We start from the raw sequence: 25,868 nt of genomic DNA, 5'->3' as shown, positions 1-25,868 counted from the left end.
CATGCGAGCCCATGGCCCCCGGCTCAATGACATCACATAAATGACCATGTTGAGTCACAGGCTGCGTGTTGTATTCATACTGTTCACAAAGCAGCAGACACACACACACACACACCATGAAGAGTGGGAGTGCATATGAATGTGTCGCCATCTAGTGGGCAATCGCTCTCAAAACATTTTCCTGGAAGACAAAACACAGTCATACGTGTGTGACGTTAATTGAAAAACATTTATTGTATAGTTCACAGTGCTCAGAGGTTGGTTATCAGAACAGACGTATACAGTCAAGACATCAGAGCTTAATTTGAAAGGTTTCATTCAAAAGTTCGATAATAATTATTAGGCTGATTATTACTTTTCCTTCAAAGACTTTAAAGCAACACTACTTAACTTTTTTTTACTTTAAAATAGCAGCTTCATAAGTACCACTTGTTCTTGCACTGTGTAACTTTGGTGAGCAGGTATGATCTGTAACTGACAGATAGTCGTCAGTTAAATTCCCCAGAATCGTTAACCAGCAAGTTTAAGAGTAATGCCGAACTGTAGATCAGTTAAAATTACTCAAACCAGTTTTTCTTTGATATTCAGCCTGGAAACTTTTAAAACATCTAGAATTCTAAACAAAGTTTGGTGTATTTGTTAGAACGGTGGCTCCTCTGGTTCAGGAAGCCGGGGATCATGGGTAATATCCACCCTTAAGTTTTTGTTTCAGTGCAGTGAGTGGGACTGTGCGGTCGGAGCCCAACAGAATTAGTCACCACGTGTGGCTGCAGAGGGCGCTGTTGCTCAGTAAAAGTTGCATAGTGTTGCTTTAAGTCCATCAGGTAGTTAACATGTGCATGGAAAGTCACAAACTGCAACTTAAAGCCAACATGGACAAACAGAATCTTAAACCCATTCAGAGAAGATGGACATATGAACATTTAGGTTTCCGTGACAACCGGACTCATGAAGACCACCTGATATGAAGGAGAGCCACTACTACTACAGGTGTTGCTTTGTCTCACAGTGACATGCTCAGTGTCTCACATCAGTCTCAGTGTTTTGGCAGCAGGTCGATCACAGTTAAACCACTGAGCAAAATACAGAAAAAACAAACAAACATTTAAATTAAACTTATCTTAGTAACAGTGGCTTTAGATTGAATCTAAACCATTTAGGTCAAACAAGATATTTTCCACTTCCTACTGGGAGCTGTGGTGAAACTTTGATTAGTGGACAACACAGTTAAATCTGGGGTAGAGCAGCACCTCAGGATTGGTTGATTGAGCTCAGTGGTTACTTCTGAACATGGATGACGCTTTACTCAGGTCATAAAAAAAGGAAAAAATCTCAGTGCACATGCGTAAAAATGTTCATAGTTTACAGACAAGTTGATATTTCTGCTGAGTTATTTGTGTCTGATCTCATAATGGCACTGTTTTATATATATATATATATATATATATATATACCAGTTGAATCTCTTTTTGACAATCACAGTCAGACTTCTTTTTAATAAGATGCTACTTATCTGATATAGTAATAATAATAATCCCTCTGGTATAAAAACACTTAATAAAGACTTTCAGTACATATTTGTTCTTGGTATTAAAACCAGTATGGCTTAGACACCCTGTATCATCGCAGAATCTGAGAGGTATTCAAATACAAGGCAGCCCATGCTTATCTAGAGGTCTACACTACAGCAGAGACGTGTAAAAGTTGCGTAGAGTAAAAATACTGCAGTTTTAGGTAGCATTTAGTAACGTTTCACGCCGTTCACAGGTTTGCTCTCGATACTGAAAGCTGAATAGGTCAGTAGGTAACTACAAGTGAGTGTGTATCTTACAGTAAATGTTCTCAGAGATGGTCTGTGACCTGATTACAGCAGAGACATCAGAAACAGTGACAGCAGTGTGCACTTCAGACGAGCATGTGTTTACGTATGATGGGAGTTTCAGTAAGTGCTAAAGTCAGGATGTAGGTATAACTCAAACAACCAGAGCTATAGATAGATATGAACATGGCCTCTTTTCTTACAACGTGGCCAGTGACTTAACGTTATTGCACCACACCTCACAGAAAAGGTCAATATTAGTTAGTGTACATTTTTTTCTCTTTTAAAAAAAACCCTCACATAAATTCATTATTATATCGTTGGTTTCTCCACTTCTGTATATTTGAGTGGTCTGTAGAATAGACTGTGTGTTGGACTGGGTTGTTAGAACCATAAAGCTCAGGGTTATTCTTCTGTCATAGCTGAGGGAAGACATGTGGGGGGGCCTCTGCTGGCACCGTGCACTCAGCCTCGACCAAGTCAAAAACCTTATGTGTACACATTTCAAGCCGAGAGGCAAAATACTACTGTTTTATATCAGTACGTCTTACAAGTGGAGCAACTAATATTTACAAATACTTTGTTTCAAGTTGCATCAGCTCCACGTGGACCAGTTTCACCACTCAGATTATACATTTAAGTACCATTTTAGGCAACGATCTTACATATTTGAACAATGAACGACAATACACACTTATCTGCATTATTGACTCGATACTTAATAATGAATTAGATGTTAGAATTAAAAGTATCAGTAGTTACCAATTGGCCCAAGATACAGTGCATACAGTGCCTGCTGCCAGTGTAAAAAGACAGTGATATAGAAAAGCCTTAGAGAGGTAACAGAGCAGTGGGTGAGTGTATCAGAATAGTACGTTGGCACCTTGGTACTGAGTGTGCGACCCAGTCGGACCCAAACACTGGCTGAGAGATCAGACGAGAAACAAACAGTGGCGTGTGTTTCATTCTGCTGGTATGGCTGAAGAAAAAACAACTTAACCGTGTAAGAAAAGCTTTGTCTGGATTTAAAAAAAACACTATTTTCACAGAGAGACCAAGAATTAAGGCTCGTGAAAGTGAGGTTATTGGATAAATAAGTGCACCCGTCGAGTTGTTAGAAAGGTAAGAGAGAGTTTTGTTTCACGATATCCATACCCAGTAACAAGGTTTATACATGGCTGGATATTTTGGCATGTGAAGAGCTGTGGTCGTACATCACAGTATGTACAGATTGCTCTGTTTGTAACAAAAGAAAAAAAGGCTCTCGCCTGTGTTGTCCACAACTGTGAGTCAGCCCGAGGCCGACGACATCCTGGTGACGATTGGTAATCAGAGTCTGAGCGGCTCAGCTGAAGCCACTTTGTGTCAGTGAGGATAAAACAGAAAACAACCTTACGATACCTTGACGTACCAAGTCAGTGCTCAGAGTTAAAACGCACTTCAGTGAAACGTGGAGCATCCAACCGAAGTGCGAGCTGTACAAAAGGAGAGAAGTGAAAAGAGTTGAATATGTGTCATCTAAAAGATTAAAAAGCACATTAAAGTCGATATATCCATATATTTCATAACACGTGTTATAGAGCAGTCCAGCTGACTTGTTAGAATCGTATATACTTTTGGCTTTTCTTTATTGTTCTGGCAGCAATGTGCAAATTTGTCTCTGCTGATCCCTCTTCTGTCATCGGTCGCTACCTTTCACTTCTATAACCACGTCTCTGTAAATGTGAAGCTGATTTCACACGGTTTCAGAGCGTGACGTTACTTTGTCGAATTGGCATCTATTTACCAAAAATAATCCGTCCTTTTTTCCTCAATCATTGATTTGTCCCCGTCTTTATTTCCCTGCAGTGCTATAATCCTCTGCACCAGCAGAGGGAGCCATATCTCACTAATCCAGGCCAGACTCCCATCCTGTGCTCCCACTGTGCACACCCAGGAGTGGGAGGAAATACGCTGGAGGACAAACAAGGAGGTTTGCCAAACACTCCTCTGCTCCACTGACAAAGGAAGATGAAAACACCCCGAGAAACAGGAAGAAGATTAAGGGATGTTCTCTCCACCTCCTCCTTCGGGCTCGTCATCAGAAGGGTGCGTCTGTGTGTCTAATGTTGTCTGTGCGTGTCGCAGGCGGCTCCAGCGGGCTTTGTTCTTCTGCAGGTGACCCATCATGGTCCGGCTGAGCAGGCTGGGCTCAGTGAAACGCTGCCACTCCTCAAACAGAGGCTCCACAATGTATGAGATAAAACCTAGGACACAGCAAAGGCAGGGAGGGTGAGACGTATATGCTGAACCTGAGCTCACCTGCAGCCACCTCTCTGTGATTCCTTAACATCAGGGACATGCATTCACATAATGACCTTGGTGTGTGTGTGTGTCTTATGTTCTCACCTGTCTGTATGGCTGGGACAGAGTCCACCTGCTGGTTACAAAGAGGACTGATTTCCAGGTCAAACTTTCTCTCCAGGTCACCTGTTAATAAATACAATAAGAAATTATGATTTACCAGGAAAATGTGAAAGAGAAAAGACAAAGAAAGTACAATTGACCTCAACCTGACCAGCACCAAAGGGCCCATTCACAAAGTTAGTCACTACCAGGTGAACATAGTCCGCACTTATAAGCTAAGGGGCCAAATATTTCCCTCTGTATAATAGTATTAAATGGACTAGACATATCATTTCTCCAAAAGAAGAACAACTGCACCCTGTCTGTTTACATTACCTCAGACATTTTGTTGCTGTGATTGGTTGTAGAACCGTTCTGTGACAATTCATAACAACCATTCAAAATTGAAAAAGAACTCAGAGGTTCCAGATCCATATACACAGATGTATGAATTGGTCTGGTGATGCCAGGCAAGGTGATTGACGGTTTGGATAGAAATGCTAAGTATCACACAATGGCTTTATACTTTACAAAACAAAAGTATTCAGTTTCTCATTTGTAGCTTCAAGTGTCTTAAAAAGGTATCACAATTAATAGTTCTCAAATGATTTTTTTAAATCTTGAATTGGAAGAAGACGCTTTACTCACCCTGTCTGTAGAACTCCTCACACACTCTCTCACTCCACTGTCTGCTAAGCTCCCAAACCCGACACGGGTTACAGATGTCTGCACACTTCAGGGCAATCTGAGGGCAGAGAGATTCACATGTACTCTTGTATAATTATTCATCGTAATTAGAAATTGTGTTGTAATTGGTTGGATAAACTCTGTAGAATATTTAGTAGTAGCATATTTTCCAAACTGTAAAAAATTAAATAAATGACGGCTGAATATCTGATTCACTTTTCCTGCGGTGAACATGGGTGTATTCTGAGGTGGGTGTGCAGTATACCTGCAGCATAAAATGCCTGTGTGAAGCCAGCTGAAGGTCCAGGTCCTGGTTGTCCAGATGTTCTCTGAAGGTCGACAGGAACTCATTCTGCCGGCTGATGTCTGTCGCCAGAATGAGAGAGCCCAGCTGCTGCTCCATGTCCAGCCTGCAGAGCAGAAGGGGTGACGCTGAGGCCTGTGCTAAAGTTCAACTCTAATTGTACAACAGCTACATTTTTGAAAATATACAGGTAAGTGAAGTATATTGGTGATTTATCATGTCCTGGTGTTAACTCTACACTTTCTACTGCTTTCTGCAGGGATATGGTAAATGAAGAGCTCCTGTGTCAGTGTCTGTAACTGACCCTGACCTCTGACATTCCTACAGAGGTAATACATTTCTGGATGCATAATTTTACATGTTGGCAAATATTTTTTTGAGTATTTGCAGTACAGGATCACAAAATATGTGTCATAATAGTCATCTTGTCATAAGATTTAAATAGAAACTGACTTCTTAATGCAACTAGTGGAGTCGCCCTCTGCTGGTCATTCAAGAGAATTAAGGTTTCAAGCACTTCTACATTGGATTCACTTTTGTGGACCCCCAGTCTATGTCCAGTTTTATGTCCAGTTTATAGTTTGCATGGATTAAAAAGCAGTGCACAACAAGCGGTAAAAAATGTCAAGGAGTGAGATATAAAATGTTGTAAAAGATTTATTTATATTGTGCTTATTAAGCTTATTATGCTGCACAGTGTGTGTGTGTGTGTGTGTGTGTGTGTGTGTGTGTGTGTGTGTGTGTGTGTGTGTGTGTGTGTGTGTGTGTGTGTGTGTGTGTGTGTGTGTGTGTGTGTGTGTGTGTGTGTGTGTGTGTGTGTGTGTTCTTACGACATGTCAGCAGGCAGGTGAGACAGCAGTCCTGACTCTCGCAGCATGCCCACCGTCGACCTCCAGTGGTGACTCTCCAGCACAGACGTGTTCTGTTCAGGACGAGTCAATAAAAAAAGGGTTTTCAAACAGACTCAGTTGAAACATTGAGAATTTGATTGGCTAGCAACCGCACTTGATTATATATTACTTGAACGTGATTTGATTGGCTGATGCTGAATTAAACACACTGATGCACAGCACCCCCCTGTGGTGTGTACCTGATAGAGAGATGCCAGGTGGTGTCTGGTCTTGATGAGGAAGGGCTGGTTGACTCCGGGATGGTCGACATCGTGGGCGGCTGCTGCCATCAGACCCAGGAACACGTCCAGGAGGCTCAGCTGCTCTGCCAGCTGCAACACAGACACGTGCCCTCATTTCAAAAGAAACATGATAATCTGCTAATCTAAGATTCTGGAGAGCATAGTCTTAATGTAAGAGAACAGTGTAGAGTATTGAGATTATGTTTTTATGTTTTCATTGTTTTGGCTGCTGTTCAACACACGGGATTTTCAATCTAACACTCTCAGAATAAAGATGAAAATAAGACCTTCAACCTAAAAACTATGTTCTGGATTCCTTAGCCTCAACAAGTGTCTCCTTACATTTTGCTCCTTACATCCAGACTACGGATGCATGTTGCTGGGTTAAAGTGAGCAGGAATTACCCTCAGGGAGAGAAGCTAATAGAATATGTCGGAAGAAGAAGCTCGGGCCTGGGGAATCAGTGACAGGGTGACACAGGGTGTGTGTGTGCGTGTGTGAATACAGTAGTGTTCATTACCCTGGGCTCCTTCAGGTAGCAGTACATGGCTTGAGTGACGTCAGCTGCATGAACGGCGTTGTGATAGGGATTCTGGGAGTGGTAGTCTTCCTGCACCATACCTGACAAAACAGGAGATGAGGTCAAACCAAAGACGGTTTATAAAGATGGATGACAGGACAGCTCCTCCAAAAGTGAAGGTGAACATCAAGTCAAAATCGCGAGATGGTGAAATCCGTCTACGAGATATTTTAGCTCCATCATGGCCATGTTTCTCGCAGCTTACCCAGAAACCTGTGCAGCTTGACCATGTCCAGCTGGAAGTGATGAACGAGACCGTAGACATTGAAGAGATGGCACATCAGAGTCACCAGGCTGTTTCCTACAACACACACACACACACACACACACACACACGCAAATACTCAGATATTAAAACACAGGACTAACAACATGGTATAGAAAATGACATAAAGTCAGTAGCATGGTCATTTTACCATTCGTTAGACGATCGAAGAGGAAAATGTCAAAGGTCCATGTGCCAACCTTTGATAACATGTGCTGTAACAAAACAAAGACAGTTGTTAGAGCTGAGGTGTGATTCTCATGTGGTGCGTATGAGCTGGGGATTCCTGGATCCCTGCACCACGTGAGCGTGCGTCCGTCTTACCGCAGCCTGTCCCAGGTAGTCGTCGTCCAGCAGGTGTAGGGACCCGGGGGTGGGGGGCACCAGCCCCCTGAGCAGCCGGGAGGCGTGGCAGTATCTCTGGAAGCTCAGCTGACGTGTGACCTTCTTCCTGGTGCCGGACTCCACCTCCTCTCGCTGGAGACTGGCTGGAATCACACAGACGCAGTTTGCTTTGAGCAGACCTCACACAGCACCTGATAAATGTTGGACACACGTGAGTGAGTGGTGCAGTTATATTTTTTCTTAAAGTGTGTGCGGCTCTGTCGTGTTCGCTCTCCATCAGGTAAGTACACAACTGTGTGACCCACTTATGAAACACTCACTGAGCGTAACCTACATTTAATGCACAATTACACTGATTCGGTTTATGAGCTGTATTCAGATACAAACTCATCACAGTCAACCCTCAGTAATAATTAACACAAAGGGTTCAGCTTTAATATAATCAAATGCTGAATGACAACAGCTGGATAAATGTGTGATAAATAAATATCGTAAGTATATCTGTTGTAGAAATAAAGACTGTATCTTATCATTTAAGCTTGATGCTTTTATTTTGACAATGAAAATACTGAATATCTTTTCAAGTCTCTTTAAACTTGTGTTTATGTGAACAAGCAGCAGAGCTGGTGCGACTCATATCCATCTGTTTGTGTGACCTCATTAACTACGCGTTTGCCCTGTTCTCTGAAAATCCTCCACATTTACAATCTGAGTGTTTGATGTCACATTTTCCACAAATGCATCACAGTCCTGTCTGACTAAGAGACGAATGGAGAGGGAACAAAAATGAAATGAGTATTCATTTATTAGAAATAATAACAAGAAGGCGAAGAAAAATAAGGGGAAGATAAAGAAGAAAATAAATAAGAAACAGAATAAGATAAATTACAAAAAAGAATAATAATAAGATGATTGATAATGAGAAGAAGATAAATAAGAAGAAAAATAATAAGGGGATTGAGGAAATAAATAAGAAGCATAAGAGGATAAATAAAGAGAAGAAGAAGATGAAAAAGATAAATTATAAGTTCATTGACAAGAAAAATAAGGAGATAAATGATAATGAGAAGAAGATGAAAAATCTTTATTTCTGCAGCACTTTTTAAAATCCATGTTACAAGGTGTTTCACACAGTGCAGCAAAAGGAGTTGTTTGACCTGATCTGTACTTACATGCAGGTATCACATTTACACAAGCACATATTGTGTTATTGGCTGTCACGATAAATAATTTTGCTTTGTTTGTCCCTGAATAAGCAGATAAAAACATACATTTCTATAAACACTTTAAAATTTGAGAAAATTTGGAAATACAGGAAAATTAAACAGTTTACTTTAACCACGTTTTGTGTGAGTGGACTGACCAGCACTGATATGGTCAACTAATGTTCGCTGAGTTTTTTTTATTTGGGTGTGGGGGGGGGGCTTACTTTTCAGGAAGCGGAGGTCGATCAGAGGGTAGGAGCCTCGTCTCTCAGCCAGCAACACACCAGCATGACCAGTGCTCAGTCTGCCATCAGCTAAAGAGAGGAAGGAGACAAAGATGGGGCAAGAAATATCAATATTTTTTTTTATGTCATTTTTGGCAGAGATGCCACCGTGATCCATAAATCAAACATTCAAGGGGGAGTGAGTTTAGAGGAGGTGAGTGAAGGGACTGACCAGAGCGGAAGAAAAGGAGGCAAAAGAGTGCAAAGGAAGGGGGTGATGGTTGCGGGATAAGTCGAGCGGCCTGCGGGGTGACCCGAGGACAACAGAGCAAAGTGTTCCCTGATTTTCAGCATCATCACACTCATAAAACTAGATTGAGGGTCGTCTTCTAAATCAGCTGCTGCGAAACAAGAGGATCTTTGACTTCTCGGAATCCCCCGAAGATCATGCATCTGGTGCGAGTTTGCCCAGGGAGAATAGATTTCATGCCACGCTGCAGCTGTTGTGCTGCGTGTCTGGACATTTTATTATTTATCGAATCGCTGCTGCGATGTCCTGCGTATGTTCTGTTCCTGCAGTGATTATTCCTGTTTTTGCTGTGGTGTCACACAGCAGCGTGATCGTTTGATTCGCTTCATTTCAAACAAAGATTATCTGTATGCCCTCTAAAAGTAGTTTTCTGCTACAAAACAAGGCTTTTTCTGTTTAAAGAGTTTGGTTGTAAAACATGAAATCCACAATTTAAACCGCTGACGAATGTTTTCTACGAATATAATAGGAAATGTGTGCCACTCGTACACGCTCGTGATGCCAATGTACTGTAGTCCTGACATGCTGACAACGCATTTTCTCCTAAAAGGATATTAAGTATTTTTGTCTAGTGTACGAATTCTTTCCACGGGAAACGTCTCGAGTCCCTGAGGTGACCTTGTGGGTTTTAATCCTCGCTGTGTGAACAACAATCAGACGGAAAGGGGGAGCACAACAGAAACAACAGATCCTTGAGCCTCTGTTTAAAATGCACACACCACACACCGTGAGGCCAGCCAGCGACGAGACAAAACAAAAAGTACACTGTAAAAAAAAGTACACCAAATCCCTATTTTTCGTTTTTTTTTAATCCGGCAACTTCACGCACAGAAACCTTGCACACTGAGTCAGATGTGTTTTATTATTCTATTTGTTCTGCAAATTCACTGTGGAAGATAAAGTGGAGTCGAGCAGTGAGGATAACTTTGTGGACCTTTCACTTCTTGAAAAAAGAGAAAGAAAACATTGGGTCCATCCAATCCTGAGAAGCCGTCAGGAACAAGGAGAATTGGGGCTACTAAAAGATATGGGGCTACTGGCAACACTGGGACAACACAATAAAAATAAAACATTTTTCTGTGATCCAATTGATCCTGAACAGCAGCTAGCGGTGTGTCTAAGGTAAGGAGAGACACACACATGCTCAAACAACTCACTGGAACGCCTTTGACACCTGCGAAAAAACATAGCAAACCTAACCTGTTCCAAAATCGTTAATGTCACGGGGGAAAGTTTCGAAATAAGCGCTTAAACGTGATTGACACAACGTGAGGTGGTATATATTTTTATAACAAATCTGGACTAAAAATACGAACTTTGTGAGAGACGTTTGTGCTTACAGTCAAATTACAGTCAAAAAATATTATTCTACAGCTTTTTCTTAAATACAGATACATATACAAACACATATATACAGGAGTAAGATGTGTGAATTTCCGTATATTTACATGGAATTCAATGAAATTTAACAATCAAGACCTTTGAGCAGTTGAATAACCCTGTAAATCTATAATTTCCCAATATATTAATGCACAGATTACAATTTTCGTTTTATATATTTAATAAAATGTTTTTACTGTATTTTAAACTTAATTTAGAAAAATGTAACTAGTAACTTGAAGTTACTTTTGTTTTTACAGTGTAGGCCCCCCAAGTCACAGCAAACAGCATAAAATGTTACGCTTGAATAAACTAAAAACTATGGGAATACTAAATAATTTACAGATCAGATGTGAGGAACTGGAGCATATTATGTCCCAGAGGTTGCCACATCACATCACAGCCCGGCTGAACTACCTGTTAATGGGGTTGGAGTCACGGCGGTAACTCCACCAGGGCTTGCCAGACCTTGCTGTACAAGTGTGGGTTTTACAGGCAGGTGCCGTGGTTCTGGTAAATGCATGTGTCCGTGTGCTGTGTGGGGGCAAGGAGGCTATACATAAAACATATGGTGGAGAAGTGGCATCATTCCCTATTTATGCATTTCATAGTCTGACAAACAAATATAAACTGTTTGGGGCGAGTGACTCAGGCTGAGGGAGCGAGGCAGCAGAAGACCCCTGCCGGCCTAGTTCAAGCAAAGAAAAGGAGAAAAAGCCTTGTTGCTTTTTTTTTTTTTTTAATCCCGTGAGCTGGCGAGGAAGGAGAGGAGGAAATACATCATCTGGAAAAAAAACACTGCAGTAACACACACATCGCCCTCTTCTCTCTATCTCCCTCTCCACCCTCTGGCTCACTTCCCTCACTCCAGCTATCTCTCCATATTTCTCTTTTATGTGTCACTCCATCCCTCATTCCTCCCCAACTGGATCCCGTCTCCACATCCTCCGCTCTCTCTCTCTCTCTCCATTACGATCCCCCTTCATCCTTTGTTCCTTCCTGTTCAACAACAACAATCCCTCTCCCCATCTGATCCATCTTTTCGTCTTCCCCTCCTCTCCCTCTCTTCTCCTCCTCTTTCCCTTCCCCTTCTCTTAACTCTCGGTGCGGTAAATAGGTCATTGTCTCCACGCTGAGCAGAACTGGGTCATTTAGGATAAAGACATGAATCAGTTAAAGGGTGTTTAAAGACACGGGGATGCACACACACCTCTCCGTGTACTTGCACTCACACACAGACACACACCCACACAGACACTTGCAAATGAGCCATAATCCCTGATTCCAAATGCGAAAACACGATCGCACACTTGGCACACAGCCCCCCCACCACCACACACACACACACACACACACACACACACACACACACACACACACACACACACACACACACACACACACACACACACACGCAGCTTCACTGAATCTTTGGGTGTTTACGGCACAAATTGGGCTTTGCGGCTGTTTTCCTTCTCAGAAAGAGACGGTCGGACACGCCGCTGCCATATGTAGCGCCAACACTCGAATACAAACATGTTTTAAACTCACAGTGGCAGATGATGTTTTCTGCTGCCTGCAGCTGCTGCTTTGTCTGGATATATGAAAACATACAGTGCATCCAGCTGCCAAGAACCTCCAGACACAGTTAACTCACTCTCCGTGTGTTTGCATTAAAATCCTTTGTTTATCCTAGTGATGGACGGTCAGATGTGTAAAAACATCGGCCTCCACGTATGTGGGTCTGGTCTTCAATACTTTGTTCACAGACTTTCTAAAAGACCATGTTTTGGATCTGTTAAGGTGAAATATATAATAAAGTAAAATAAAATAAAATACTGTTCGGCCTTGGGGAAGGTATTAGCTCTACACGCTACTGAGTACCCTTCTAGTTTGGTTGATAAAATTACCAGAAAATAGTAAGAAATTCTTTAAACCCATGTTGACATACTCAAATGTGCTTTTTTGTCCAATCAGCAGCCCCAAATCCAAACATCTGTATAATACCATAGGAACTAGAGCTGCAACTTGTGAATTGTTTGGCTTGTTAGCTTCAAAAATAGTTTAAATAAATTATTTAATCAAATTAATTGCCGGCCCTAAAGAGCTCCCTACTCCATTGCTTTGTTATGATCGATAAACCCCCCTTTTGTATAACAAATATATGATAATAATTTAGATCTTTTCAGTCTTTGTAACATGTCAGAATGAGTCACTATCACCACAGACAAAGGATCTCTCTGATCTTAAGGGTGAAATCAAATATCGAGCAGACAGACTTTCACCTTCTGTGAAGAGTCGTCAAAGGAATGAGATCATCATGACTCAAGGGGAAGGTCACGGGCAGTGACATCAGCATACGATGTCCATTTTCCACCTGATGAGTCAGTACATGCACGAAGGTAATTCCCGACAGCAAGAATCATCTCTTCAAAGGCACATCAAAGAATTTCCTTGTACCTTGTTTCTGGTTTTTTTTTTGGGGGGGGGGGGGATCAGCTGGTTACGTGTTTATGAAACTCAAATACTCAAATCACTAAATGAGATGATCAAAAACCGGTTGACAGTCAGTCCTTATGTCATTCTGATATTAACAATGATAATGATATGAATGTATGAGACAGTATTTTTCGTCAAAGCATCCCTAGTCCACAGACGGACAGGGGGTCGACTGACGGCGTCACGTCAGTGTCAAGAGTGCAGCTGCGGCTCAGCAGATGGTTACAAAGCTTTATTTTAACGGACACACTCTGGCTTTACGGCCCAAATCCCTCATCTCACCATCTACCCTGACCCAGCTGTCTGATCTCCTCAGGGCTGCGTCGCCTCGATCCCCATTGCTTTAAAAAAACACCTGCACGTATGACCAGAGGTGCGCTGGTCAAAGATAATCTGTCACAAACACACAAATTTGTCCTGAAAAAAGTCACATATTCAAAGGCAAAAACAAATGCACAGGAGCAAGAACACAACAAAGCAAGGTCAGACTCACTTTTCCTAATCTTTCAAGAGACAACTGAACAACAAATTCGGCACAAAATGTTCCCAAAAACACAGTGTAAAACTGCGCACGCATACACACACACACACAAACACACACTCTCTCTGCTTTCTGACATAAATGGGTTTTCATGCAGCAAACAAAGCTGTTAAGTCAAAGTGAAATAAACAACAAACACGACACATTAAATTATGTTACTCCCATAAGGTTTACTCTACATGTTTGTGTACTCAACATGAATTATGTGTCAGTTACCTTCCAGAATTGCGCTCCTGTCTTCTACATCCTGCTTCAACTCCTCGGTCTCCACCTCCTTATCTGCCTCCACCCAAGAGCTGGCCTCGCTTCTCTCTGACCCCCGCGGGCCTCCCCTGCGTGCCCTCCAGGCCGCCCTGAGCTGCCGTATGAGAGCGGGAAGTTCCAGGGCCAGCGACAGGCCCCCACAGGTGACCGGAGGAGTCCTGAGGGGACCCCACACTGGCGAGCCGGAATCTTCGTCCGGACAGACCCCGACATCGACCCCAACGCCAAGACCAGAGTCTCGCATCCTGAGATCTGGGCCCCAGAGCCCCTCTAACACTGGCATCCTCACAGCACACAAAGTCAGATGGATCACGGACAAGTGCAAAGAAAATTAAAATAAAAGAGAGAAAAAGGAGAATGGAGGGAAAGATAAACAGGAAGAGGAAGAGAGATGACAGAAGTGGAAGCTCACTGTCAGGTAGTCATAGGTTAGAAAGAGGAGGGAGAGCAGAGAAGAGCAAGTCTGGATGTAGGACAGAGGAATAAAGACTGCAGGGAGAGAGGGAATCAGCGGCTGGAGGAAGAGAGGCAGAGAAAGATTGAGAGCAAAGGTGTTCAGAGTGATAGAAGCAATGAAACAAAACACACAAAGAGGGGAGAAGCCAGAAAAGAAGAGGAGTGAATCCGTCTGTATCCCTGTCTCCCAGAGTTGGCCACTGACAGTCTGCTCGCTCCTTCTGCCGCATTCTCTCTCCCCTCAACAGTCTCACTCTCGCTGGCGTTGTTGTGGAGTCTGAGAGCCCCTCCTCCCCCCATCCCCGCTCTGAGCTCACCAACACACACTCTCTCTCTCTTTCTCTCTTTCACTGTGTCGCTTGCTACCCCAACCAACAACAGACTGAGAGCATTTGAGCAAGTGTTTATGGGGCTTTGGGTTCACAGACGCATCCTCTGTCTCACGGTCAGATCAGCGGGAACAGGGCTGTGTGAGGTGAACACACACACACACACACACACACACACACACACACACACACACACACACACACACACACACACACACACACACACACACACACACACACACACACACACACACACACACACACACACACACACACACACACACACACACACACACACACACACACACACACACCATGAATTTCTGTGAAAATAAAAAGAGTATCCGACATTCAGTCTATTCAAAATAGAGAAAGATGTCAATCAGAACGCAACAGAGTCCAAGGTGAGGTCTTCATATGACTTAATTTGTCTTTTGAACCATAAATGCTAATTGTGTTAATTGACTAAATGTATTATTCACGTGCATCGTTTATTTGACCTATGATAAAAACAAGCCCAATCTGAAAGAACACAATAATGAAGTTGTTGTGCTTGAAGGTAAAACGAGGTGCTCAGTTTGAATCAGTCTTCATTAAGGCCTCACTGGAATAGAAGCAGATTGTTTTGATGTATTTGTTCAGGTGACTAACTAAGCAGCCTTGGGCTTAAACACAATGGGTATTTCAGAGGATACAAGCACAACAAAGGGATTTGAAGAAGAAATATCAAAGAAAACACCAAGATTGTTGAAATCATTTTATGTTGCTGAAAACACCAGGTCAGGTATCGACGAGTACACAAATCTATGTACCAATCTGATGCCACGTCTTTAAAATATATACGTTTCACCCAGATAAGAGCTGGAATTTTTCTTTTCTCAGATATCACTTCTTCAGGCTCTTTCACGTGGAACACGATGTGCGCTATGTTTGACGGTTCAGCACAAAATGGGCGGAGTGCGCAAAATAATTAAATATTTCTCGGGGGATTCAGACCCACACAATATGTGCTTTTGCTCCATTGATAATTTTGTGTCTGGCTGGCAGCTTCATCTCTACTGGTCGCATGAGTGTTCTTCACGGTGCACATCGTGGCTCGTCGAGCTGCTTGCGCGGCGCATAACATGGAAAAGTGCCGCTGTTGCATCCATTCAGAAAGAGCCCTTCTGCTTTGCCACGCCAAAACAGTAATTGCATTGAACTGCCGCTGGCAAGTACTGTTTTCACAGCAGTTCTGCAACTTTTCACACTGGAAAGTCCCACAACAGTGACATGTGCCGTATGCTGGACATTAGTTCTGTGACATTCATTCTATGAAATTCATTATGCATTTGTTTTTCAAAGGGTTTGACTTGAGCAAAGCCATACAACAATGGTAGAAATCACTTCCACACAGGGTTAGTATGCGGCTGTTAAAATACATTATACAAGTTATATCGGATCGGTACTCGATATCGGCAAATACGCAAAGTCCAGTTAATGGGATCAGTATCGGGAAGGTTATCTGGATAAGAAAATGACCTCCATCAGGAGACACACAGCGACTGCACAGGACTCAACATTCTTTTGGGAATGAAACCACTTTTTCTTTCAGCTTTAAAATGCCAGTGACTCAAAGGCTTTCCTGTGGCTGCTGAAAACCAGACATTAATTATTGTACTACAATTCAGCGAGGAGAAGCAGATCTATGTGTAATCAAAGAGGATGTAACCATCACATTATTTTTCCACAGAAATGTTTCCCCAGAGGAAAAGTCACATGCTGACAAAAGTAACCGCACACACACATAATGCAGTTTTCATGTACACACACACACGCACGCACGCACGCACACACACACACGCACACACACGCACACGCACACGCACACGCACACGCACACACTCACACTCACACTCACACTCACACACAGCCTTGAATGTCACATATCAGACACAAGAAGACGACAGTGAGAAATCACGAGACAAAGAGCGTTTAGATAAAAGATAGAAGCTGTGGGAAGCTGTGGGAGGCAGACAGTGAGGAAATGTACAGCCGTGCGAAAATGCACCGTGGATATGTACTCAGTGTATAGCTGCTTTGTTGTGGCTGTGATCAGCAGCTGGTATTTAGTGTAAAATATGATATTTTCCTGTCGGGTGTAGTGACATGAGACAGAAAGGACTCTTGATAAATCAACAGCAAGAACCTGGTGTTTTCAGACTTGTTGACCAGAGACAGTTTTAAGAGTCTTAAGATGATTGAAAACTAACCTGGGCTACGTTCACCAACATACACAGATATATGTTCATGTACATTATATACAGGACATTAAAAAACATTTCTATTGGTGATTAATGCGCTTTGCACTCAGTAGGGGAACAAACCCCTTTTCTTTCTTATTAGACCCTGACCAATATGGATTTTTGAGAGCCAGTTCTGATACAATTATTAAGGAGTCAAAATTTTCTGGAATAATTAAATACTAGATTTACCGCCTTACGGTTGTTTGCCTCTGCCAATCAGTGCATTTCAGTCTTTTTCTGACTCATATGAGGTCACTGTGACCTTTGACCATCAAAATCTAATCAATTAATCTTTGACTCCAACTGACAACTGATTAAAATATGAAGAAATTCACATGAGATATCACATTCAACAGGCCAAAATCATATTTTGTGACCTAAACCTAAACCACCCAAATCCAATCAGTGATTCAATTAGACCAAGTTTGAATGTTTGTACCAAATTTGTAGAAATTCCCTCACTGTGTTCACAAGAATGGGAATAGGAAATAGCCAGGTTGGAACCAAACCTGGGGCCACTGCAGGACGACTCAAGCCTCCATCAGTGGCTGCCCACACTAGCCTGGCAGCATGCGAGAGCCCCATCTGCCCCAAAATTGTATGATTTTTATCTCTATTGACTGTTACTTAATCAGTTACTAAATCCTGATTCTAATCAGACCAACAATGTTTTAAAAAAATCCTTTATCAGCACTATCAATAAGTATGACCGTATAATGGGGAAAGATGGTCATCTTTGTTGTTGGCGCCTAATAATAACTGATCAAGTCAGTGGGGAATGGGGGTGATTGAGTTCTCCCAGGAACGAATATTGTGACTTTATTTAATGAGAACATGTGAATGAAGCTGCAAAGAGACTAAGAGCAGAAAACAAAGATTTATAACTGTGTGAATGTGTGAAAAGAAAGCATGAGACCCGTGGAAACATTGATTATGTCCCAGAATGAGAGAGAGAGAGAGAGACAGAGAGCCAGAGAGCGAGAGCGAGAGAGAGAGAGAGAGAGAGAGAGAGAGAGAGAGAGAGAGAGAGAGAGAAATTCGAGAGTCCATGAGGTTAGTGGGCATCTTGACAAGTGCACTTGGAGGTCAGCCAGTAGACTTCTGGCTCCACATTTGTTTCCATTGTTTTTACACATTTGTTTTACTACTTTATGAATTTAATCATCACAATAGTACATGTGATGATTTGCGAGGTTCTTTTTTTGGACTGAGGGTTGTAGTACCCACATTAAATGAAAACGTCACCCAACCAACCTTAGACGCTCAATGAGAACAAGGAAAAACTAAAAAGGAAGAGACCTTAATATTCAGAGCTCAATCAAATGTAGGATTAACTATTGTTAACCATAGTAAACATTAGACTGATTCTAGCCTTGAACACTTTTTAATCAGCTTTTCCACCAACTTGTGACACAAGTAGTGTCCCCAAATTGAATTTTGTCTGCTTTGTGTGCGCGCGTGTGCGTCTATGTCTGTGAGAGCGAGCAACACTCTTACTTCTGATTCTCATTATCGATGCCACTGGTCACGTTCTCTGGCAGGTTGCAGTGGAGAAGTGGGTCAGCCACTGAATGAAATGGTCTGTGTAAAGAAAAAAAAGTGGACAGTGTTTGTGTTGTTTGTGTTAGTGTCCAGATTTCTGCTCGTTTGTGTTTGTGCAGGATGTGAACACGTCTGTAGAATTATTCTTAATTTCCTTTTTCCACACTGATGATTTATACGCTTCACATTTCAAACCAAGTTTGACATTAAAATGAGAAAAAAAAACAGGTTCGGCCAAGGACTTAACAAATCATATTGTGGGAACTGTTGGGTTTCTCTATACATTTTAAGGTCTTGACATAATTATGTTGTGATTTGGTGCTTAAAATTTAATTGAATACCTATTTTACCTTGTTTAGGTAAGTTCAAATATAGTTATTATCAATAAAAGTAAACATATTTTTTCTAGAATTACATTTTGAGAGTAACATAGCAGTAGTTTTAATGATTGATTTATTTATAAATATTCAGTAGGGCTGTCACTTCTTATATTGAAATTTGAACATTCATAATTAAACTGTAATGACCTGTTTGATTTCAAAATATAGATTGTAGAAGCACATTAGACTGTCTTTGCCTCATGATGCAGCAGAGGGCGATCACTGTCAGCTCGACCTATTACATGCCCTCTTCAGCTGTTAGTAAAGTTAGTCAGAAATTATACTGTTTTGCCACGAAAATGGAGGAAGCTAGCAAGCAAAGCCGACCTGAGCAGACAATCACGACACCAAAGCAACTGAGAAGCTGCTCGTGGAAGTACTTTGGGTTCTGCACCTTAGACAGCAAAGTAACCCTCATAAGGCTGCTTGTCATCTTTGTACCGTTCAATCACCTGTTAGCTTTCCACCAGAGCAAGGCAGCAGATCAGACAAGCAGAGCAACGACAAGTGTTCATCCTCAGGTGACATGTGCGGGGAGGGAGTATTCTTATATATCGTTTTTTAGAGCAGGCTCCAGCCCTAACAGTGTATTTTCCTGATGCACAAATGTGACATCGATAACGACTTTCTCACCTCCAGCTCTGACTGACTTCCAGCGTCCCTGGCTTTGGCTACATTTCAAGGTCTGAACCATGAAGGTCTGCAACTGTAGCTACGATAAACCGCTACGTTCTGACTCTAGTCCAAACACTGCTTCCAAAAACATGACTGGGAACAAAAGCAACTCTTCCAGGCTTCTCAACCAGTTGCACTTTTACAGAGTTGTAAATCTAAAGTCGTTCAACTGGACAGTGTGTAGAGAGATGGCCGGAATACACTTCTGTGTTTGACACAGAAGCGTATTCCTGGTCAAAGGTCAGAGAAAGCTTGAAGCTGAGTTACCGAATATTTGGAAACCTTCTCCACCAGCTGACTACATATATGAACAACCCTCTGCACCGAGGTATTCAGGTCAGTTAGTGTTCTTCTTACCCAGCATGCGAACTTGAATGGCATTCTGCTCCGACCTTTTAAAAGTGACAGCTTCACACCTCTGCTGCAGAGAGAAAGAGGGAGAGAGGGAGAGAAAGAGATTAATATTACGACGCCCGAAAATACACCCACAGACACACACAGCTATGAAAGAGCATTAATGAACCTGGCTAATAAATACAAACTGTGCCAAAAGTCATAGTGACCCTCTTCGTGAACTCTTTTGCACCGATGTGCCAGCCTGCACTGTTTTCCCACAAACCCTCAGACTTTAACTAAACGTTTAAAATATGAGATATTCATTCAGATTAATGATTGTGGGTATAAAGCTCAAAGTGACATGAATACTGAGACTGGGTGAGTGTAATTTATTGTGTCACATACTCACTGGGTGTAATTAATACTAATATCCCAAACTGAATCATGGATTTGGAACAGTATGACAGGAATCTGTTTAAATGCTGTTCATCGTCCTAGTGAATGAGCGAGTAAGTGCATTCAGCGACATGTTTGTGCGTTGGCTGACAACAACACTGAAAAAGTGGGTCAGGCAGCAAAACTGGCATAAACTAGCGACAATTTACACGTTATTACACACGGCTGGTCCTCATGGTCAGTGGCCTTTTTTGTTGTCATTTTCTATCGAAGGTGTTTGTGTCACGTTGAAATCATGTGTTTGGTGTTTTTGTCCATAAAAGAGACATATTCCCAGAATTGTTCAAAACATAATAACCTGATTGAATAAAACTTAAAAGGTAGGGTTGGCAAGTTATTTCTTGAACACGTTTTATCTTATTAGTTGATACCCTGTTCACATACCATCAGTAGATAATGTTAAATAAACTCTGTCTGTGACCATCGCAGGACGATAATAAACACGACCAATTATTTCATTTTGACCGAATGAAATGATTGGCCGGTGTACCTGTCCGTCACTAACTGACACAGCCAATGCTCTCAATGACCAGTCTTTACTAGCTGGAGAGACATACATCGCTCATATGTTCTGGAGGCGTAGCTTTGACGAAAAGGCTGTGTGCACATTTAAACAAATTAGTGTCCGAATAAAGCTGCTTCTTCTTCTTCTTCTTCTTCTTCTTCTTCTTCTTCTTCTTCTTCTTCTTCTTCTTCTTCTTCTTCTTCTTCTTCTTCTTCTTCTTCTTATTATTATTATTATGTATCTGTCTTTAAGATAAGATCAGATAATCCTTTATTAGTCCAACTATGGGGACATTTTCTGTGTTGCTAAGAGGACAGTTAAAAAAATTAAAAAATCTGTAAATATAAAAATATAGAATAGAAATAATATAGTGTCCCCATCTCTGCTGAACCTCCAGGAGAGGGTGAATAGACCTGCTCAATCTAAACAGTTTTGACAGCAGTTAGCCAGAAGTAAACAGATGAGGTGAATAACGATGCGAGCTTGGAGCTGCAGATCATGGAAAGACAAAACGACGAGGGCGTCCTGTAAACATGCGAGATCCATGTGGGCTGGATGAGCGATCAGTCATCCTGGCCTCTGGTTTGTCTCCATCCGCCCGTTTCCTGCCCGCCAGTAAACAGCAGTGAGCCAGTTCAGATGGAAATCCTCCTACTCAAGGTGCATGTTAAGGACTATGTTCCTCCAGAGAGGAAACGATGAATACTTTGTAAAACCAGATAACATCAGGTCAGCTAAGGTACCTGCTTTCTGTCAAATGTGTACGTGTGTGTCTCATGTTTCCTTAAACCAACACTGCCTGGTGCACTCAGTCAACCCCTACCCTTGTCCTCTCTGCACACAGACAGTGAGCCATCATAACTATTATAGCCATTACTAGCCATTATAAATAGATGACCCCAATTGGAAAATGTAGCGAGCTGAGTCTGCCTGAACTGCACCGTGCCGCTGTGGATCGTAATTAGCTTCAGAACTGAGCTCAGATCAGGGCACAGTGGCAGCTCTATCAGTTTTAAGTCATCAGACGGAGATGGGCGAGGCATTACTGCTGCTGACTCAAAAGAAGCTGTCGATGGAAAATATCTGTCCGTCACCGGTCATGTTACTGGGCAGGGGGTCGGGGTGAGGCTGCAGAAGTCCTGATCAGCCAGGATTCACAAATAGAGTCTTTAACGTTTCTATTCAGAGGAGAAAGAATTTGTCAGAGAATCTTTAAGTTAATCTTCAGAAAATTAATCAGCAGCTATTTTCATGATCCTTCAGTCATTTACGTCGTTTTTCAATTAAACATTTTATCAGCTGGTTCCATATATGGGCACTTTTAAAAACTCCCATTTCAGACAGAACCAACTATGGAACATAAAAAGTAAGGGATACACGGTTATATACAATTATATAATAAGTCCTCATTTAAAATATATAAATGTAGATTGAAATGAATAGTAAAAACTGCATATTATATATCAATATATAAGTGATGACAATTGCATGATCTCCATGACAACCAAACAAACTCTATCCGCTGAAGTCCATGAGACGTCTTAGAAAGCTCTGGAAAAAGTTAGTTGGTTGATTGTTTTTGTCAAACTGTTTCCAAGTTGAGGAATAAACCCTTTTTCTTACAGACTACTACTTCTAAACTCAGGACTTGGACTGCCATGCTCCAATATGCTCATCAGTCTCTATGTAGGACTGCAACTGTACTGTTAAACTTGTTTCTACAATAGAAAAGTATCTTATTAAACATTCAGACATTTCTAACACACATACACTCATATACAGTCCATACCTACCTCAACATACACACACACACACACACCAAAACACACCACACACACACCCATGCACGCACACACACGCCTGTCCTTAGTTTATGAGGTCTACAGTGTCCAGCCTGTAGGTCTACTGCTCTAAATCCGACAATACCCTGACATGACACGTTGCAATAATGCACACAATAGCAAGGCCTATACTGTGCCTAACACAGCTGCTTGTGGAATACAGTGTATGAACAAGTACACACAAAAACTAGATCATTGCCACTAGACCCCAAGGTCACAATGAATCACGACCCAGAATCAAAACATTTAACCCTCATGGGAGGACGACTATATTTCTATATTCTCTGATATACACAATAAACTCTACTATGGACACTAAAGACAATCCAGGATTATTGTTGGAGTGTAATGAAATGTGTGTGTGAAGTCAGGATTACTCATGTTGTGGGGACCTAAATCTGTATTCAGTCACATTATGTGGACTTGTCTTCCTTATGGGGACAAAAGGCAAGTCCCCATTACATAAATCATTCAATTCTGAGGTGATGCAGACATGTCTTAAGGTTAAGTTAAGGTTAAGCTTAGATTGGGTTATGTTTTGTCTTAAAGTTAAGGTCAGGTGGAGGTTTAGGTTTGAGGGTTAGGTTAGGGAAGTCGGTTAAGGTCTCAAGTAAATCCCTGTCATTCAATGGGATGTGCTCTGAAGTAATGGAGACTGTGTGTGTGTGTGTGTGTGTGTGTGTGTGTGTGTGTGTGTGGGTGTGTGTGTGCGTGTGTTACTGTACTTATATCTTTGTGAGGACCATCTTAAGCACAAACCCTACAGAGTTTGGACATTTTTGGAAAGTGAGGACATTTTTACTGGTCCTCACTTTTTCAATGGGCTGTTTGAGAGGTGTTTTTTTAGGGTTAAAATTAGGGTTAGGCATTTAGTTTGGATGGTTACTTCACTAAGGTAGAAGTAACGTGTGTGTGTGTGTGTGTGTGTGTGTGTGTGTGTGTGTGTGTGTGCATGTGTGCGTGTGTGTGTGTGTGTGTGTGTGTGTGTGTGTGCGTGTGTTTACATACCTCGGCCGTCAAACAGGACATTTAACCATCGTGGCTGCGGCGGAACGAGGCGCGTGCGGCGTGCTGTCACGTCACGGTGACGCAGGACCGGAGCTCGTGCAGCGGGATGTAAAGGTGACCGTGTCTGACACCTGTTTATTTGAATATGAGTATTAATATTAATAAAAAAGAAATAGAAGTGTTTCCTGCTCCGGTTGTGTGTAACCTTACCTGCCCTGTGTGTGCGCGCGTGTGTGTGTGCGCGTGCTGCCGTGTGAGCCGCAGCGAGAGGAGAGGGTGGTTGTAGCATCACAGGGGCGGGACCTGCAACGGGCTGGACCAATCAGCGCTGGATACAAATTACTTTTATAATTAAATGTGCTTTTAAGTTGGAACGTGTTAAACTTACAGTGAAGACATGAACTTAAAGACCCTGGTGTCAACTCAAAAGTATATTAGTATCTTCTTATTTCTACTGGTGCAATTCAGTGGCTAATGTATATGTTCTGTTTACAATGTATGTATTATTTCTCTGCTATTTCTATTTTTATATTTCCTTGTAAGTAAGTATGTAAGTAAGTAAGTAATATGTCTTAAATATAGCTCTTAGACCAAAGTCATAAATCGCTTCACATTAATAAAATAACACCAGGAAGTAGTAAAACACACCAAATATATGCAATAAAAGAAAGTTAATATGGGTTTGAATTGTTTTTAAAGACTCCAATAGATACTGCAGTGTGTAAATCTATAGAAAGAGTTTTCCATAATGTCAGGGCCACAACATTAGAAAGAGCGTTGTTGATATAATTCAGCTCAATAGTCTTTTTGTTGTCGAACACATTGAGCAGCATTTAAATACTGGTTTAAGTTGAAGGATGAAGGGTAACATTTTAAGGAAGGATGTTAGAACACTGTTTGTGAATAAAAACACTGCATATAGAATAACTGATGGTTTAGATATTCAAGGGCACCATCTTCTGGATGAACGTAGTTACAAACATTTTTTAAGGTTGAACTTGTGGACAGAGTTTGCATTAAAAAGAAAGTGGGACACATCTGTCACTCTGGGCCCCTGTTTGAATGTCGCAGCCTGGTTTCACAGCCATGAGTTCAGTGAACTTCAGGGGCCTCCAGTCACCAGGTCTGAGCCCAACAGAACACCTGTGGGATGTGATAGAACAGGCAAGAGCAGAAATGATGTGAAGGAATCATGTCAACACGGAGCATAAACTGAAAGAAAAAAGTTTCTAACATCTTGTAGAATCCATGACAAGACCTGAAGCTATTTTGAAAGCAGAGGGAGGAACCTTCCAGTATGAGTGTGACAATAGATGTGTGTGTCTTCCTGTCTGCATCTTTGTGTGAAGATGCACCACAAGACTGTTGCATAGAATGTTTCTTGCTAATGCAAAATAAAATAATATAATGTCACATTATCAACATAAACATTATGTTATTTTTGCATCATGCTCAGTTTTCATGTATTAATCTGCTGTAAGTGTGTGACCATGAGGAACAATAAACTGCTGACTCTTTCACTGAGGTGATTGAAACAATTAATGGTAAAAAAAAAAAAAGGAAGTATAAATTTATACCATGGAGTCACAAAAATGCAGTCAACTGACACAATGAGTATATGTTTTATTTATGGGAAATGCTGACACCTGCTGGAGAAGAAGTCAAAGTTGAGGCTCTAAATATAATGACTGTTGGAGAGCTCGGGACATCATACATAAACATAAAACACTTTTAACCAGGGGAAGAACAGGTTGCATTATAGCAGCTCTGGTGGTTGGATAATAAAGAACAAGTAGAAGTAGTAGTAGTTAAAAGATAAAAGGAAATAAATCAATAAACAACACATTTCACTGTTCTATATTGGTTGATGAAGATTTTAATACCTGGTGATTGAAACCCGAACCAATATGCAGCGCCATTAAGCTAATTCTATTTTTTTTTTAAGTAGACACAAAAAGTACAAAAAATTGTGTTTGGAAGATTTTATGATAATGTTCTGGGTTGTATGATGTTAAACCTGTTTTAATTCTCATTTTATGTTTCTTGTTTCCTTTGTTTCTCAGATACCTCAGCATATCTTATTCCACAGGATGTGGGTAACAGCAGGCAACTGCA

At 41.6% G+C, this 25,868-nt stretch overlaps 1 protein-coding gene across 3 annotated transcripts; it reads right to left on the bottom strand.

Annotated features, from left to right (window-relative positions):
• Positions 1–210: 210 nt before the first annotated feature.
• LOC118099430 (cAMP-specific 3',5'-cyclic phosphodiesterase 7B) lies at positions 211–24,047 on the bottom strand. Of its 3 annotated transcripts, none has more exons than XM_035144049.2 (14): positions 23,964–24,047; positions 23,754–23,884; positions 19,965–20,028; positions 8,947–9,036; positions 7,497–7,660; positions 7,324–7,387; positions 7,113–7,208; positions 6,848–6,948; positions 6,286–6,417; positions 6,026–6,117; positions 5,157–5,301; positions 4,853–4,949; positions 4,208–4,288; positions 211–4,065 (listed from the first exon to the last, which is right to left on the bottom strand). In XM_035144049.2, the coding sequence occupies exons 2-14, from the start codon at positions 23,772–23,774 to the stop codon at positions 3,860–3,862; spliced, it is 1,353 nt and encodes a 450-aa protein (XP_034999940.1). In that variant the 5' UTR covers positions 23,775–23,884; positions 23,964–24,047; the 3' UTR covers positions 211–3,859. The 3 variants fall into 3 exon arrangements, with proteins under 3 accessions (XP_034999940.1, XP_034999941.1, XP_047194034.1); XM_035144050.2 differs by having other exon boundaries at positions 19,965–20,025; XM_047338078.1 differs by lacking the exons at positions 23,754–23,884; positions 23,964–24,047 and adding an exon at positions 13,893–18,591.
• Positions 24,048–25,868: the final 1,821 nt, after the last annotated feature.

The sequence above is a fragment of the Hippoglossus stenolepis genome, chromosome 20, assembly GCF_022539355.2.
Source record: "Hippoglossus stenolepis isolate QCI-W04-F060 chromosome 20, HSTE1.2, whole genome shotgun sequence".
Lineage (NCBI taxonomy): Eukaryota > Metazoa > Chordata > Actinopteri > Pleuronectiformes > Pleuronectidae > Hippoglossus > Hippoglossus stenolepis.
Note: the sequence above shows the minus strand (reverse complement) of the source record. Positions and strands in the feature narration are given on the sequence as shown.

Coding starts and splice junctions, on each gene's coding strand:
- LOC118099430 (XM_047338078.1), bottom strand. CDS start 14,223: ATGCCAGTGTTAGAGGGGCTCTGGGGCCCAGATCTCAGGATGCGAGAC. Junction 6,949..7,112: donor CAAGCTGCACAGGTTTCTGG/GTAAGCTGCGAG, acceptor CTGTTTTGTCAG/GTATGGTGCAGGAAGACTAC. Junction 6,118..6,285: donor ACCTGGCATCTCTCTATCAG/GTACACACCACA, acceptor CGTCCTGAACAG/AACACGTCTGTGCTGGAGAG.